The sequence below is a fragment of the Protopterus annectens genome, chromosome 9.part0 (genome assembly GCF_019279795.1).
Source record: "Protopterus annectens isolate FY-2018-M chromosome 9.part0, PAN1.0, whole genome shotgun sequence".
NCBI lineage: Eukaryota > Metazoa > Chordata > Ceratodontiformes > Protopteridae > Protopterus > Protopterus annectens.
In genome coordinates this window covers 131,551,556-131,570,349 of record NC_056743.1, presented here as the reverse complement: position 1 = coordinate 131,570,349, position 18,794 = coordinate 131,551,556, and the positions used below count along the sequence as shown (strand labels likewise).

Here is an 18,794-nt window from a genome sequence, read left to right as displayed (position 1 = left end):
CATCACACACAAGGTTATGGACTTCACACCTCTGAGCATACCTATTTGGCAGCTTGTCCATCATTGCACCACTACATCTGCTGTGGTCATCAGAAGTTTTATGTTACTAGGTTATTATGCAGCTACATGCTGGCCTAGCTGTCAAACAGTCACTGTCTCTGACAGCTGGTCAGGCCCATATATGACAGTCAGATGAAGGCCAACACATGGGGACAGGGTGTTGATACTGTTCTGCCAAACATAGAACTGTTGGGGGACCAGTTTGGTATTTGCTTGCTTTCTGTCATGGGTGTGACGTCTGCTTCTCCATTGTCTGCCACTGATGTTTTGACATGACCTTTTCTTGTTTTGCAAATAGTTGGCAGGTGAATGCAATGTTAGGACAAGCAGAACAGATATACAAGGCATACTTGTGTTCCTTCTGTGACAACCTGCCATTCCAGGGTTATGGCTCTTGGCCAGTGACATGTTTTGTCAATGCTGACACAGAAAGGTGGCAGCCTTTTATGACTTAGCAGTACACAGACCTTCAGGTACCTGCTGTGCTACTAGGCACCATACCTCTCAACCTCTGAGGGCCAGACATCTGGACAAAGCCATAAGTAATTGTGGGACAAAGGCCTAAATATAGGTATCATTTTTAACTATTGGCCTTTCAAACCTAGAAATATGATACAATAACAGATTTAGCATTAGCATGCATTTTCCTATAGGGTATAACGTCTGAGAGTACAATCTGTAATTTTTTTCTGACTTTAGTCTTTCATGATTTGCCAGTGATTTGCCAGACAGCCACTATTTCGTGATGAAGAGACCACAAATATGATGCAAACCTCTGTACATTCTGCAAAAGGTCTGCACAGTTGCGAGGTATGGTAGGCACTGTATAGGTTACTTGGACCTGTGTCCATATGTGTGGCCCTCTGTCCATGACCTGCCCAGCTTTCCAGCAGTAAAAGATATTGACATCTAGACAGTGTGTACAACTCCTACCATAGCCTACCATAGGTGTAGCTGACATGCAAAATAGTTGGCACTACAGTTCTTGTAACATGGCCCTGTCAACCACAGTACTGTATCTAGGCCACTAGTACACAATGGCCGGGAGTAAGTGTTGGCCACATCCTGACAGTATTAACCACGCATATACATAGTTCATTGACCCCTGCATATTGTGGACATGCAACAAGCTATCATGTTGATTGTGACAGCTTTGGCAGTGTGTGCTCTGCTGCTATTACACTGCAAGTATACATGTTACTGCATTTCTATGAGAATATGGGTGTGGGGGGGCACGCATGTCAACTGTACACATTTGCACAGACTGTGCTGATATTTGCTTTACATTTTGGTTCCACATTTAGCACAGTATTTCACCCTGTCTTGGAGACTAGAGGCATCTCACTAAAGACCACAGGTCAGATTGTAATGGCATACATTTGAATTTCAGACTTCTTACCCTTCAAAGCCTTACTGCAACTGCAAGACCTGCTGTGATATCACTGTGTAAGTCTGTGGGGAGGTATTCCATCATTGTCGCCATTTGTGGGCCTTTACTAAACATTTCTTTATGGGTTTCTACAGCTTACTTGCTGGGTGAGACCGAGGGGTGAGGATGGGACCCCCATACTGACATCCATGCCTGTGACCTATGACCCCCCCCCAGTTAGTTGCCCCCCCCACATATGCTGCAGTGGGATTCATCACCTTGGGTACTACTGCACAGTGTGGGGAGGCCAGTATTAGGCAAACATTTCCTGGTGTCCCACATAGGTGTCAGTTGACTGTTGTTATCCCATTAGGCCACCCCATTCCCTTTCATGCATGCAACAATACCATAGATATGCTACCAGAACATACTAATCCATTCATTTATTGTTAAGTATACTGACTTTCCTTGTGCCTGCGGCAGTTATGAGGATGGGGCTTGAGGGCTGCCTATGTCATATGCACGCAGGTACACTGCCTGTACATGGTAAGGTACAGGTAGTACGATGTGTGTGGCATCCATTTTACTGAGTATGTGAGTCAGAGAGAGGTGTCAGTCCCTGGGTCCCTACAGTGTCATTGTGTGGGCTATACATTGCCTCTTTGCCAAGGCCAGGCTATACTGGGCATGCCACCATCTGCCTACAGGAACTGGCTCAGGGGGTTTCTCCTTTGATTTCCTCTGCACCTGTGGGGACCTTTGCAATGGTGAGGGGCTGTGTGGCCATTCCCCATGTTGTTCCTGCTCTGCAGTGGTTTCCACAGGATCATATTGTGTGGCATGGCACATACTATGAACACTTGTCCACATTTGGCAGAAGAATACTGCAGAGCTTCACCAGATATGTCAAGGCAGTGGAACCGTGACTTGAGCATCCCAAACACATGCTTTATAATGATCCTGGTTTGTGCATGTGCCTCATTATTGCATTCATGAGTGGATGTGTGTGCATTTCTGATGGGAGTCATCATCCATGGCTATAGTGCATAACCAGCATCCCCCACCAGATGGCCATACAGGATGTCCCCCCTGGCAAATCATTGGTACAGCTGTGAGGAATGCTAGATGTGGGAGTCATGAAAGCTTCCAGGGCTGCCAGTACACACATTAATGATAATGTCCTGGGCATTGCACATGACCTGGCAGTTGATGGAGTGAAATCCCTTGCAGATTAAGTAGACCCTACCCTGTTCACAGGGTGGTGCTTTGATGTGGATGTGCATGCAGTCTATGGCACCCAGTACCTCCAGGTAGTCTGCTGCATGGTGGAAGAGGTGCATATTGCTGGTCCTCTCCTCAAGGGTGCTGGGGAAGTAAATGTGCTCACCAGCATGTGGTAGCATGGCATCCAGGAAATGGTACAGTACCCTGGCTGCAGATGCATGTGAGACCTCCATGATGTCCCTAGTAGGTCTTTGGAAAGTACCTGTAGCTAGTATTCCTAAGGCTACACATACCTTTGTATCCACTGGGATAGTTCCCCTCTGTTGGTTCTGGGTCTGTGGTGAGGCCGGCACAGCTCGCTGAGTTGCTGAAGTATGACCCTGTCCACCCTGTTTGAGCGCTCTACTATCTCCAGATCATGTAGCCCCTGGTAGGTTACCCTGGGTCTGAACACTGTTCTCCTCCTCCTCAGTCTGGGGAGGTTGCCAGCATTATCCTCCTCACTGCCCTCAGCCTCTAGCACATACTGATGTATCAAAGTGACAGCAGCCCTTAACATTTTATTGTTTAAAATTGCACCAAGTGTGTAGACCAGTGGTGCAGAGTTTGTGGGAAAAACCAGACTGAAAGGTGTTTGCACAGTTTATACTGTTGATCTGCAGATACTGCCTGTATGATTGGCTGGCTATGATACATTTCACCTGTCTGCTATTTTATTTGTACTTGATTGCTTTTATTCTGCTATTTCCCCCTTTTTTTCATTTCCCATTTCTGCCTCTTTTAAGCCCAGAGGTGTGCCGCATAAACCCAGTGCCCAAATGTAAACAGTTTTGCTATTTCCAGGTTTTTTTTTGTTTGTTTTTGTTTTAGACCGGGTGCATGCCGTGCAAACCTGTTTAGCTAAAGTAAACACTTTGAAGCAGAAATGGCCCTCCCCGGACGCAAACACGCTCTGCATTTCATGGAATAAGTCAATACAGGCTCAGATACACCCCCTTGCTTAGCTGTGCTTAGCTAAGCTCAAGTGGGAGCCGTGGAAATCCAATGTGCTTACACCAAGCATGACACACCCCATTTTCATGTCAGCTGCTACTCCTGCTTATACCACTGCCTTATAGCTCCTACACGGTTAGGTGCAGCCAGAGAATGGTGTCCCATTTAGTGATTCAGTAAAATCTGCTCATTTGCATACCCCACTGCCTTAGTCCCTAGTTACACTACTACACCAGGCCCTTCCTTCTTAGCAACCAGTGTTACCTGTTATTGTTTTGATTCTGCATGCTATATGCTATAATGGCAAAATGCAGATTTCAATTAAAATTGTCTTTTCACATTTTTTATTTTCGTCACAATCCCGTTTGCGTGCTGCTGTGCTATGCTTAAACGGTCGAAATCAGCCAAAAAAATAAACTTTGATTTTTATAATTTTGCAACACATTTCCATGCTAATGGTCATATTTGTGGCCATTCGCATGCCTAATGGTTATAATACATGGTTTACTTTGAGCTGTTATGCCTCCATTTTGATTTTTGCAGAAATGTACTCGGTTAGTAACCGAATACATTTCTGAACCTCATACTGTTCTGGCATGGATGCCTGCCTGCTTACTGAATTGCTAATTCATCTCATTTGCTTGGTTTTCACCAACAAATGAGGTAATTAGCATTATTCAGTGATGTCCATGCAAGAAAAGTGCTAGCAGGTTCGTGCACGCCCCCAGCCTTGTTTACTGGATCGCCGGTGGCCATATTATGTGCAGGAGCTGCTACACTGTTCCTGCATGGAAAAAATGGCGTCTTGAATCCTGAGGATCCTGTTTCAGTCCATAAATGTTTTAACATTAATAGATGCCTTCTGCTATCAGTAGTATATAGCTGTTACAAACATATCCATGCCATCACCTCTTGTAGATATTATTCATGGAATCAATAAACTAATATTTCTCTTTAAAATTCATTACCATTTACCTTATAGATCATTACATAATCTCATATCATCTAAAGGACAGAGAAAAGTAATCTTTGCTTATAAATTTAACTGGTCATTTCTTGAATGTGCCAACAGTGTGTGTGTTTTTCTTTAATTCTATAGTCTTACTATTCTTAACTAAGACAGATGACAATTCTTCAGCCAATGTTCCTAATCTCTTTTCACATAAGAAATACTGCATATTGAAAGCTCTCACATATACAAGATAGAACTGTCTTGAAAGAGTGCTACACTTGTAAATCACACATTAATGAATCTCTTACGTGCAATCATTAATTTGTAATTCTAGGACTTTGCCTTTTAAGATCAATATTGTAGCATCACTGGGATTTATATTTGCTAAAATGGCCTTCCACTCTCAAAAGGTCTTTTTTTACCAATTTCTTTATTTTTGAATGTAGCTAGGTTTCATTATTTATCTTCTTTTGAGATCAAACTTACAAGTACCAGTCAAAAAAAAAAAAACTTCTGCACTTTAGTCACAATGCCATCTATCAATCCAGACCTGCCATTCCACTAGATTTGGCAAGGTGGTCAACCATAGGATCTGAACATTAGAGCTTGCATATAAATATTGTTTGCTTACGTATATGTGAATGTGCAAGGGACCCAGAGGTTGTATCCACTCTGCCAATAACCTTTACAGTACACAATGTGTAGTAGATAAGATGCCCTGGTCATCAGTTTGAGTAGCCATATAGTTTGATCACCGAGATACACTGTTTAATCACATTGCATTTGGGAATGTCTGTATGTCTATTATACAAACAGTCCCACCAACCATCAGTCTCATATGGTGTGTATATATGTGTGTGTGTGTGTGTGTGTGTGTGTGTGTATATATCTATATATATATATATATATATATATATATATATATATATATATATATAGATAGATACACACACACATATATAGGTCTGTGTGTCTCCGCAATGCCTCCTTTCTCTCTACTTAAATTATGACAGTGAAGCTCACACTGGGGGAATGGTTTACACCATCTCCTGAAGGTATGTGTGCATTAGCACTGGTGTTGTATAGTTAGAGTACCACTTGAAGATGTGTTTCAGCAGTGTGATTGATCGCCATTAGCCTTGCAGCACTCATCTTCGCACCATGTACTTAACTCAACTGAGGGTTTGAATCAGCCATGTGTATTACTTCCATGATACCTACAGAGCAGCCTTATGCATGCCCAAAAAGTGTGCTTAAACAATACATTTTTAAGCTCAATGAGATAACACAATTTATTTAGACCTTCCCTGAAGGTGTATGTCAATGATGATCAGTAAGCCCAGCTCACAATATCCCCCTGGAGATTTGCTAGAGATCACACATATTGAAAATGTTGCTTCATCAGGCCACTTTGATGTGCAAATGAACATGATTCATTTGTACAAGTATAGACCAGCATGGATATGTGAATGTAGAATGTTAAGTAGTGCTATGTAGATCTACATATAAGTGAACATCTGTGTAGTACACTTGTTGCCTATAGTTCATATATTTTTCTCACAGCAGTCTCATAGACAGCAGTTACATACCTCACGATCTGCATAAAATACATTATTGTGTCTTGGCTACTAGTGACCATGTATGTTCTTGCAAGATATGGTATATGTACTGCTGTATGATGTCACCATAGTGGTACTGTTTTGGTTTATCCATGACATAAATGCACTACCCAAAGCATAAGTACCACAATCATGTATAAGTGGGGGAGGGGTGGCATAATGATCAAAGTCTTTACCTTACAGAAGCAAGGTACAAGGCTTGGTTCTGAACACTGGTTAGTATCTAGGCTTGTAGTAGTCTGCAGGCTAATATTCCAGTATTTACCTATGAATGTAGCAGTAAATAATGTTGAGTAAAATGGAAGTTAGGGATTGGCATAATGGATAAAGTGTTTACCTCACAAAGTACATACTTTGTCACCTTTGGTCACTGTCTGGATATTGGCTACGTGTGTTATAGTCTGCAGACTGATTGTCTAGTTTTTACATATGAATATGAATGAACACATGGGTTAGGCATATGCACATGCTGCTATTTCAGATGGCTCATAAATCTTGTAAAATGCATGTATGTCAAAGAACTGCATGAGTGCTGTTGTTTCACTTTCACAACAGTGCAGCTCCTTTGCATTAGTATCTAGTGTGAAAGTTCAAAGGTTATTACTAGGCTAATGCCTGCTAGGGCCCCTACAAGCCTAGCCGCAACTTCCAGACCATTTGCATCCCAAGTATAGTGGGTGGGAGGTGTTGGTTAGGTTTATAGTTTTCTTATTGATGGTCTCTGTCCATAAGGGACATGGGAGCCAGACCAGGCATAAAGTAAAGATTTGCCATCTCATTGTCAAGGTTTCATTTAAATACAGTGAGGGATGAACTCTATTTTACATGGATGGGGAGCCTATTCCATAGTTCTGGGATCCTTTGGGACACATATCTCCCTCCAGGACATTCTGTTTATGTCACAAGCAAAGCTCATATCCCTGGATCTAGTATTTCTTGTACAGTTTGTTTTGCACATGTGCAACAGATCCTTCAGGGCTGGGTCTGAGGAAGCCCTGTAAACTAGGAAAAGATCCTCTCTCAGAGCCTGTAAAAGACTGAATACAGATACAGAGCCTTTGGCCTCTCTTTTGTCATAGACTTGAAAGAGGATATGATCTAACATTGTGTTTTGCAGAACAAAATAAGCAAGTGGCAGAGGCCACAGAAGATGATGATTGCGTGGCTGACCCACAGTCAGCAGTAGGCATAGTTCAGAAAGAACTGGAGGAGGCAGTGCAGCATGTAGCTCCTACACCAGGATACAGAAGGTTTATTATTAACTTGTGTTTTTTTTAGACTAACCTCACATCAGACTAACCAGGAGGTGGTGGATGACATACAGTAGGAGTTTCACCAGTATGAGCAGACCAAACCTCGGATCTGCAGTAATGTGAATGATCTTTCCATGTCTATGATGGTTATTTAGTATCATACAGTGAAGGAAGTAAGCATGCATAAAAGCAGATCAGCAGATCTTTGCTCAGTTACTGGTTGAATTGCCTATACTAAGCTTGGCGATCTAGCCAGTTGGTCATATAGCGCCATACAATGGCATATCATACTGTGATAACAGCTGACCTCTCCAGTGTCCTCCATGGATGAGGAAATTCCATGCTATCACTGGTGTCTGTGGGCCAGTAACCTACAGTGTGTCAGTATAACCATGCTTTAACAGTCTGCTGTCATCACCTGCTTTGTTACAGTTTAATAGTAAAAATTTTCATTCATTCTTTCTTTAGTAAAAGTGCTGCTGTGCTCCATGTGTGGTTCAAACTGCCTGCAATAAAAGCCTGTAGTGTAGCAATCAGTTTACTACACCTTAAAAGTACAAAAAATCTTTTTTAAACTAAAAAAAAGAGTGCTGCAGTGTTCCATGTGTGGTTTAAACTGTCTGTAGCAACTACTTATATTGTAGCTAGCAGTTTCCTACAGCTTAAAAGTACAAACGTTTTTTTTTTACCTGAAACCTGCATGCTGTAGTACTCCCTGTGGGATATAGACTACAGTTTAAACAAAAAAGATTTTGTTTTCTTTTTTACTAAAGTGTGAGGAAGGAGTGGCAGGGACATGGAGCAGAAAGGGACCTTATTGGCTCCTACATTTCGCATACTTTTTTTTTGTTCTTCCATTGAAGAACTGGGGCAGGATGGACAGGGTGTGTATATCTGGTCACCTTGTTGCTGTGCCAGTAGACAGAGTGGACATTTCTCTTCTTTTAGGAGGGGCATGGTTTGGATGTTGACTGAAGGAAGCCAATAGGCTTCCTGCAGTTTTTTTTTTTTTTTTTTATGTTTAGTTGAACAGCTAGGGAGGTTGGATGCTAGTTCGTGGGGCTGCCACATGGCTCTCTTTGAAACAGCTGTGCCTGTGATGATTGTTTGAAAATTGTTTGGTCAGATACAATGTTGTCTTATTGGCAACAGGCGTAGACGTACCACTGAGTTTTCTTACAAAGATGATAAATACTACTGTATAATGATACCGGTTTCTTCTTGCATTGTGACTATCAGAAGCCTGTATTTGTGGCTTAGAGAAATATAGTCCTCACTATGGTCCAGGTGTCCTGAGTTTAAATAGCTGCTGGGGCACTGGGCAGTGCAGGCAAGAAGGGTGGACATGTTCAGACACACAGTCATGGCTGATCTTTGTTTTGAACTGGGAACATGTAGGGTCATTCTTGTAAGGACGCTTTACCCTTTTAAACCACAAAATATATGGCAAACTATGCTTCCAACACCCTCTGATACTAATGCTTCCTAACACTGAATTGTATCTGTGATTGTGGTATACAGGGATAAAGCCCTGACAATAGTCCAAGTGACCTGAGTTTGATTAGCAGCTTCGGTGCTTGATGTCACAGACAGGAGGATGGGTGTGCCCATCCTGGGTGGAGAGTACGTACTTAGGCACACCTCATGATGCATCCCTGGTGATGGCTAGACATGAATAGGAGCAATTTCTTCTGGAGGCATGACAGTAGCTTTTGAAGCGGAAGGATATGCCAAGATGCCCATTGTATGTCCATCCTTGAGACAAGGGGTGGAATCACTTGCCCCTATAAAGAAATCCCCAACAACAGCAATATGATACTGCTGAAGGGTGTCGCAGTCCTGTCACAGGCCCTAAATACGAGTTGGAGATAAGGTGAATGAGAACAGGCCCTTGATTGCAGCTGTTGGTCAGTTGTGGGAGATCTCCCACCCCTAAATATTGAGTTTGCTGTGCTTAAGAGTAAAGAGAATGGTCTGAAGTACCACCCCCACTAACATGAGATGGGCTTCTCACATTTGCTCTTTCTGACTTACTCTGGATGTTTACAGTTGCATTCTTCTGAGTTTTGGCAGCAGCCACTTAGCATGTGCATTTAAACAGCGAACAATGTAAACATGAAATGCCTTTAGCATTTATGGTGTTTGTTTATACAAATGAATTTGTAAGTGTATTACCAGTTTAATTTCCCATATGATCCTGTTTAAGAATTTTTGCCTGAAATCAGTATTTTTTTTTTCAGGTTTGATATGCTGAGTCTGGAATTTGATCACATGTGCAAGTACGACTTTTTGGAGGTCCGTGATGGTGATAATGTTGACTCTGGGGTTATTGCGAAGGTCTGTGGTAATGAGAGGCCTGCTCCAATTCGAAGCACTGGAAACTCCTTGCATGTTTTATTTACCTCTGATGGATCTAAGAACTATGATGGATTCTATGCAACCTTCTCTGAAATTACAGGTTAGTGTGGAAGCAGCATTGTGTTTTGTTTACTTGAAAAGGATAAATGTAACTAACAACTGTCTCTCTATCCAATCATCAGTGTCTCCTACTCTGATTCACTTGGTACTTTTACTCACAGTTTAGTAGGGAACCGATGATAGTTCTAGAGCAACTGTATATACCAAATAATCAATTAATTTATTAAAAAATTGCAGATGATATTAAAGCATTCAGAGAGACTGTGTATTTATGTAACATTTAATGTTCTGTGTGATACTTAGCAGATAACACAGACAATGTGGATGTATTTCCATCTTCAATAAGATTTGTATTCGGTATCCTTCTATAAAAAACATACGTGATGATATTCAATTTCTGTAGCTACATATCTGCATATACAAGGATACATTTGTCATACTGCATCTGTCTTTTCTTGTTATAAAATATACTGTTTTTACAAATGCTCTGTATTGTGTACTACTTTACACTGATCATTTAAATTATCCTTCAGTTTATATTAAGTGTTTCATGTTTTTTATGAAAAAAAATATTTTTTTTAATTAATGAAATTTTCAGTAATTAAAATCATATTCTATTGAACTCTCCACATATCTGTCTTCATATGTTACTTATATGGCCAGGTTATGATTCTACTATTGTCATTTTTTGAACTTCCTCTAAACCTTAGTGTTATCTCATTATATCTTTAATTTTGTTATCTCTCTCTCTGTTGCTCTCTTAAATGCATTGCATTCCTTCACTCCCTTTATTTCCCCTCATCACTAATCTAAGCCATTGCATTCAGACTGTCTGTAGTTACTAACCTTCTATTACTACCCCATCTAGCCTTTTCAGACTATATTCTATCCTACCTATCAAGTCACCAGCTATGGAACCACAGACTTTCAGTACTGTTTCCGGTGGCAGAACAAGGTTCCAATTCTGGCAAGGGTACAATAGGGGGAACAGCAGCTAACTGTTGGGTCACATAGGACATGTGAAGAAAAAAAAATAAACACCACCAAATCACCATACCAGTAGAATAAATAATGCACATTAACTGACCCATAATCCACAGTTAAAAATGAAAGACCATTTCTCTAAGAAAAACACAGTATGCCATAATCTTACCAGTCCTGGCAATGTTCACAACACAGAAAAACCTACTACATGCAGTAGAAAGAAAAAAAAATATTATTAGTCCAAATTCAAGAAATATGAGATGAGCTATCATTAACTCAGGTAGATGAGGCCTCAGTTTAATATCACATCCAAAGGACAGCATGCCCAGTATTGCAGCACCCCCCTTATGCTGCAATGCAGTGTCAGTATTGCAAAAATCAGTCCAGGTACCTGGTATGAGATTGGAAAGTATAGCCTTCTGCAGCAAAAGAGAATGTGTTACCTTTTGAGCTGTTGAGACTGCAAAGAAACAAGTTTGTTTTCTAGCCTCCCACTAAGTAAAATGGCACTGAAAGACAAAACCTATACCAAGCAAGTACAAAACATGAACCATCTAGTACTCTATTCATGGTTTGCTGAAGCAAAACCAATAGAAACAATTTAAATCTGAATGCTTTGGTATAGCACCATACCTCTCAACTTATTTGGTCAAGAAGTCTGGACAAAGCCAAAAATAAAGGGGGATAAAACTGAGACAATTTTAAATATTACTTTAATTTACTTAAAAGGTTAATAGAGCAAGTTTTGCTTCGATATGCATTCTTTCAACAATAAGCAGTAAAAAAAAAGCTTTAATGGCTGGCATTACTGATCATTTGTAATAATTTTATTTATTTATCCTATGTTAATCAGGTTAATTCCACTAGGATACTGGCATTTTTTCAGTAGAGAAAAGTGGTATGTATGCAAATAGCGGAAATTTAGCTAGAACATAACAGAACACCCCCCAGTCACTATACAGCACTCTTTCCATTCCTAATTCACTGGTGGCTGGCAGAATTGAGCTCAGTTTATTTCAGAAGATTACGGATTATCTATAAATACATGTGATTATTATATTGTCAGGAGATTTCAATTGTGATTTGAGAGGAAAATGGAAAAAAGAAGGTGTGATATGAAAAAAATGTTAGAAGTTATGAAATGTGGAAAGTTAAGCATTTGGAATAAAATTTGTGGACATACTTTCAGGGTGCACACAACACTGAACAGATTATTTAATCATATACAAAGTGTTGAATATTGCGCAAGGAAAAAAATTATAACAGGTTTTTCAGATTATTTAATGCTATGGACAGAGATAAAGGAAAGTAAGATGTATATAAGAATAGGAAAAGGGATAAAAAATGATAAATGAGAGAGTATGGGATGAAAATGGAAAGAAAATAACACATTTATGGAAAGTTTACATGAATGGTGGCTTATTTTAAAGAGAAATATAAAAAGGTATTTTTAAAATGAAAGAAAGACAAGAAAGTAGAAAAAGAAAAATATCTTATCATATACAAAGATGCTTTAACGGATTTAGAAAGAAACAATACCAAATATCTTGCTGAAGAAAGAATGATATATAAAACAAATCAAGGAAAAAAAAGGAACTGTTATTTAAGTAAAGCTATTTTACAAGGTAGAAGAGAAGAGATATCTACTTATTTGAGTAGGTTAGCTAAGGAAGACAGAAGCATGATGACAAACATAGAAAATGAAAGATGAGAAATAGAAAGAACCCAAGAACAGATTATGAATATTGTAGTGGATTACATAAAATAAATTTTAAAGATAAAAAGAAAGAGCAGGAGAACATAAGAATGTTAAAAGATTGTCAAAACAAGAAAAGAATTGGAAAAGGAGATTTCCTCATATTAGTTAGGTACTCGGATAAGTTAACATACAATCAGTTGCAGGGCAGAAGGGGTAGAATATCAAATGTATAAAAAATTAACAAATTTGCAAAAAGAGTATTTTAAAGGTTCTGAATAAATGTTTTATAAGGATTTATAAATTTATGTGGATAAAAGAAGAAAATGAAATTAAAAATCAGAGATCAGTAGTGTTGACCAATGTAGACTATAAGATTTTTGTAAAGATAATTCAGACGAGAATGGAAATTAAAATGAAAAAAGACATTATGGAAAATATCCTATATAGTAAAAAGGGTAAAGGATAACAACAATTATTATTGATAGTAAGGAAAATGGTGGACAATATAAGCAGAAAGGAGGAAGCTAAACTTATGATAGAAGATTTGAATAAAGCATTTGATCTAACACAACATGAAATTTAATGGGTTATTATGTAGGAATATATTACAAGAAAAAGTTAGAATTGTATGTTATTTAGTGCACAATACGAATACATTAAGAATTTTAGTAAAATGGGATGGCTGAGTAAAGAAACAGACAAGAGGAATTGCGTAAGACAGGGATGCCCACTAAGTTGCATACTCATCATCTTCTTTCGGCTGTTCCCATTAGGGGTCGCAACAGCAGATCATCTGTTTACATTTCTTCCTGTCCTCTGCATCTTGCTCTGTCACACCAACCACCTGAATGTCCTCTCTCACCACATCCATAAACCTTATCTTAGGCCTTCCTCTTTTCCTGTTACCTGGTAGCTTCATCCTTAGCATCTTTTTCCCAATATACTCAGCATCCCTCCTCAGCACGCCCAAACCAACATAATCTTGCTTCTCTGGCTTTGTCTCCAAACCTTCCAACCTGGGCTGACCCTCTAATATACTTACTTATTCCTAATCCTGTCCACCCTCATCACACCCAGTGCAAATCTTAACATCTTTAACTTTGCCACATCCAGCTCTAACTCCTGCCTTTTTGTCAATGCCACTGTCTCCAGCCCATATAACATAGCGGGTCTCACTACCCTGTTGTAGACCTTCCCTTTCACTCTTACTGGTACTCGTCTGTCACAAATCACTCCTGACACTCTTCTACACCCACTCCATCCTGCCTGTGCTCTCTTCTTCACCTCTCTCCCACACTCGCCATTACTCTGAACTATTGATCCCAAGTATTTAAACTCATCCAGCTTCACCACCTCTACTCCTTCCATCCTCACCATTCATCTATCCTCCCTCTCATTCACACACATATATTATGTCTTAGTCCTGCTGACCTTCATTCCTCTTCTCTCTAGAGCATATCTCCATCTCTCCAGGGTCTCCTCCACCTGTTCCCTACTCTCACTACAGATCACAATGTCATCTGCAAACATCATAGTCCATGGGGATTCCTGTCTTCTATTTGCTTTAATTATGAGTGTACTTGTAAAAATAGTAAACATGCAAATGAAGGATGCAAATTACATAAATGAAGGAATAAAAATTGTAATTATGTGACTTATGTAGATTATATTATAATGATTACAAAATATATAGTTAGGAAAAGCAAAATATATAGTTAGGAAAAAAGAAATATTATGCTACTTACATGAATGTCTAATCGCAATAGGCATGACTTTAAAAGAAAAACATATCAGGATTGGGTGGCATAGTAAAGTTAGGAGGGATATATTTTTTAATGAATGAGGTTTCTGTGTTAGATTTGGAGGTAAAAATGTAAGTGGAGGACAATGGCAAAGAAGAGTAGATGAAACAAGGAGTTTTGTGTTTTTTTTTTTGGAAAACATATGTTATCTTTTTAGAAAGATTGGGTGGCATAGTAAAGTTAGGAGGGATATATTTTTTAATGAATGAGGTTTCTGTGTTAGATTTGGAGGTAAAAATGTAAGTGGAGGACAATGGCAAAGAAGAGTAGATGAAACAAGGAGTTTTGTGTTTTTTTTTTTGGAAAACATGTTATCTTTTTAGAAAGGTTCATTTGACTAATTCAGTTTTAATGGGAATGATAGCTTATTTGGCAAATGTATATATAATGCCAATAGTATATGAAAATGAGGCATTAGAACTGATTTTTTTATTTATATCAGATTTGAGATTGAATCTGGTAAAAAATAGGAGTTTAGTATATGAACAAACAAAACTGAGGGCTAGGATTAATAAATCAGGTTGTACACACTGCTTCATTGAATTTGTATAAAATGATTAATTAAATGAGACAAATGAGAAGCTAGTGGTAATGTTATTTAAATGTAAATATGAAAGATTTTCAGAAACATTAAAAAGGTTTAAAAGAGGAAAATAATTTATAAATAGAGAAATGAAATATTATCAAGATAAAATATTTTTATGAAAAGTAAAAATTAAGTATATTGAAAAGAAGAAAAATGAGCCATAAAAATTTGGTAATACAATATTATTATGAGAACCCATGGGCAGATTTAATGAAAGAAAAAAATAAAGCTATAAAAGTACGAATTACATGATGTAATAAAAGAAAAGTGGAATATCAGGATTTTTATGGAGGCTAGAGATTAATAAATTATCAGTAAAAGGAAGCAGGTCATATAAAAAAGTGAAATAATATGAATATATTGTGGAAAAGAAATACAGATTATGATTTTTAAATGTACAAGAGTAGTAAAATTGTGGAAAAAGTTATATGAAGAAACATTTTTTAAAGATATATAGTAGATGGATAAGATAAACATAGATATGAGTGAGTATGAATGTTACATGAATAAATAAGAAATATGTTAAAAAGATAAGAAAATATTGTATGTTATATGGACTATTTGGAAAGAAAGGTTAATGGAAAATGGATGCTAGCAACAGTATTGAAAGATTAGTATTATTCTGTTTTATTCATTGGGCCAGATTTACAAAAGCTTGCAGGGGTGCAAGAAGAGTGTAGGAGCTTACGGAGGCAGTATGTCTGCCGTGCAATCCAGGTACAGCCAGCAGGGGCGTGCACGAGAGCTGCTAAAGCTCCTCTTGCACGGACAGCGTCATGGTATGCAAATTACCTCATTTGCTGCTGAAAGCTATGCAAATGAGGTAAATTTGCAATCCAGGAAACACTAACCTGTCCATGGAAGATTAGTGTTATCTGCAGAAATGTACTCCATTGGTAACGGAGTACCGTTCTGCAAATAGCTAAATGGAGCTATGACAGCTCCAAATAAAGGATGCATACAGTTGAGGAAGCATGCCAATGGCTAAATAGAAGGCCATTGGCATTTATATAAAATTATTAAAATCTAACTTTTTTCCCCTCGATCACTGATGTTTAAGCGTAATGCAGCAGCATGCAAATGTGCGGCACTTTAAAAATCAAGAAAATAATTTAAAAATAGCCAAAAATAGCCATTTTCCCTAAAAAGCTTATCCTGCCATGCAGGGGAATGGCAGGCTGAAGACAACATGGCCACTGAGTAGTGGTTGCTAAGGAGGGGAAGCTCAGTGTGAGAGATGTAACCATGCATTAGTAGGCAATCCTATGCAAATGAGGATAAGGATAGTAAATCCCAATTTTCCCCAGCATGTGAGCCATGTCCCAAGAGTGCAAGTGTAGGAGTAGATGAGTAGTAGAGTAGAATATAGGTAACATCATGAGGGGGTGTGTCAGAAAGGCTGTAAGCTTATTGGAGCACAGTGTCTTGTGTTTGCCCTGAGTTGCTCAGGATTGCAAGAGGCGTGTTTACAGCTGTCCTTTTTGAAAAACAGAAACCAAAGGTGTATGCCGTGAATATATCTGAAATTTCTTGCAAAAGTGCACACAGCATGTGTGCGCTTGTTTGCTCGGTGCTGCCCTGGGCGGAAAACGAAAGGGAAAAGGAAGGAAAAGAAGTAGTAGGAAGTTAACCAAGGAGAACTAGCAGAGCTGTCAGGTGAAATATATCAGAATCAGCCAATTACACAGGTAGCAGACTAGCCCAGCCCAGCCCAGCCCAGCACTTTAAACTCTGCAAACAGCATTCTTCCCAGTTTTTTTCCAAAGAACTCTGCAACACTGCAGTATACAAAGAGGGAAAGCTTAAAAACTTTAAAGTCAGACAAAATGTTAGGGGTTGCTCTTGCTATCATAAACTAACATGTGCAAGGTGCTGAGGGTGGTGATGTTGTGAATGCTGCTAAGCAACCCACAGTGAGTGAGGAGACGGAGAAGAGTGTACAGACCCAGGGTAACCTACCAGCGGCTACACGAGCTGGAGATAGTGGAGCACTATAGGGTGGACAGAGACCTACTGCAGCAAATTGTTGAGCTGTGCCGGCCACGCCTCAAACACAGAACCAACAGAGGGGAACCCATCCCAGTGGATACCAAGGTATGTGTTGGCCTAAGAATATTAGCTACAGGTACCTACCAGAGACCAACTGGTGATATGATGGGGATTTCACAGGCATCAGCATCCAGGGTACTGCACCAGTTCCTGGATGTCATGTCAGCATATGTCGGTGAGCATGTATATTTCCCCAATTCTCGTGAAGCATTGGCCAGCAATATGCATCTTTTCCACCAAATAGCAGAATACCCTGAGGTAGTGGGTGCAATAGACTGCACGTGCATACACATCAAAGCACCACCCGGTGAGCGGGGTAGGGTCTACATCAACTGCAAGACCTTCCCCTCCATCAACTTCCAGGTCGTGTGCGATGCCCAGGGCATAATAATGAATGTGTGTGCTGGCTGCCCTGGAAGTTATCACGATTCCCACATCTGGCATCTGAAGCAGCTGTACCAGAGATTTGCCAATGGGGACATCCCTGATGGTCACCTAGTGGGGGATGCTGGATACGCACTGGAGCCGTGGCTGATGACACCCATCAGAAATGCACACACACCCAAACAAGAACTTCATAATGAGGCATACGCACAAACAAGAAACATAATTGAGAGTGTGTTTGGGATGCTCAAGTCACAGTTCCGGTGCCTGGACACATCTGGTGGAGCCTTGCAGTACTCACCAACTGCATGCACCCAAATTGTCATGGTATGTGCCATGCTACACAATATGATCCTGTGGAAACTGCTGCAGCAAGAACAACATGGGGCAGGGCCAAACAGCCCCCCACCATTGCCAAGGCCTGCACAGACACAGCGTGACTCGGAGGAGGAACAACCTGAGCCTGCCCCAGTAGGCAGAAGGAGGCGTGCCCAGTATGCCCTGGCCTTGAAAAAGAGGCAATGCATAGCACATACACTGACTCAGTAGGAACCCTGGAAATGACACCTCTCTATGACTCGCACATACAGTAAAAGGGATGCCTAACTTGACACTACCTGTTTTCAAACGTGTATAGGGAGTGTAATATGTGCATCCGACATAGGCAGCCCTGCAGCACCACCTGAGGCATGAGTCCCTATTTTAAACAATATAAAGCACTGCTAAGCAAATTTTACCAGTATTGAGCATATTTAAATACAATTGCTCGTAGCTGCGCACCACGCTAACCAGCGTAACGTTGGGCAATGCTGGGCAATGTTGGGCAAAGTCGAGTAAACACGCTCACACCTGCTTTACTGTTCCTTAACCAGTCAGGTCTGCCTAGCAGGAAAATAAAAAGCAGTGACAGGGCTCGAACTCAGGATACTGTGCACTATAGTCACAGTACTGAACCACTAAGCCATGACAGCATTTCACTGGCATAGACACAACTTAAGTCGCTCACACATACCAGTTGGTGGGGGGGGGGTCACATACCTAACAGTCACAGCCAGCAGGATAGTTGTAGACAAACGCAAACACAAACAAATGCTGTATCCTGCCCTCTGAAGAGGCATATGAGTAACCTCCCCCCAGGCCTATGCAGGCAGATAACAGCAGGCCAGGCAGTGTGATGTGGGTTGGGTAGGCTATGAAGTCACAAACTAATATGAGTGTAATTGGAAGCTAAGGTCTGTAGTACAGTGGTATGCCTCAAGCCAGTACGATAGGCAACAGTACAGACTGAAATGGAGTACCTGTCATAGCAGTGCAGGCCTAGCAAATGTATATAAGTGTCAGGTGTAACCCTCATCCTATGTACACCCACAGTAACAATCAGGTGTGCCCCCCCCCAGGTAGA

At 40.1% G+C, this 18,794-nt stretch overlaps 1 protein-coding gene across 4 annotated transcripts in view; it reads left to right on the top strand.

Moving 5' to 3' along the window:
* The window catches only part of PAMR1 (peptidase domain containing associated with muscle regeneration 1), a 1,499,432-nt gene that overhangs the window by 1,066,033 nt on the left and 414,605 nt on the right, over positions 1–18,794 (top strand). For all 4 annotated transcript variants that reach the window (XM_044082656.1, XM_044082657.1, XM_044082655.1 and 1 more), the window contains one exon: positions 9,711–9,928. In XM_044082656.1, coding sequence (XP_043938591.1) covers positions 9,711–9,928 — 218 coding nt within the window. The remainder of the gene's footprint in view (positions 1–9,710; positions 9,929–18,794) is intronic.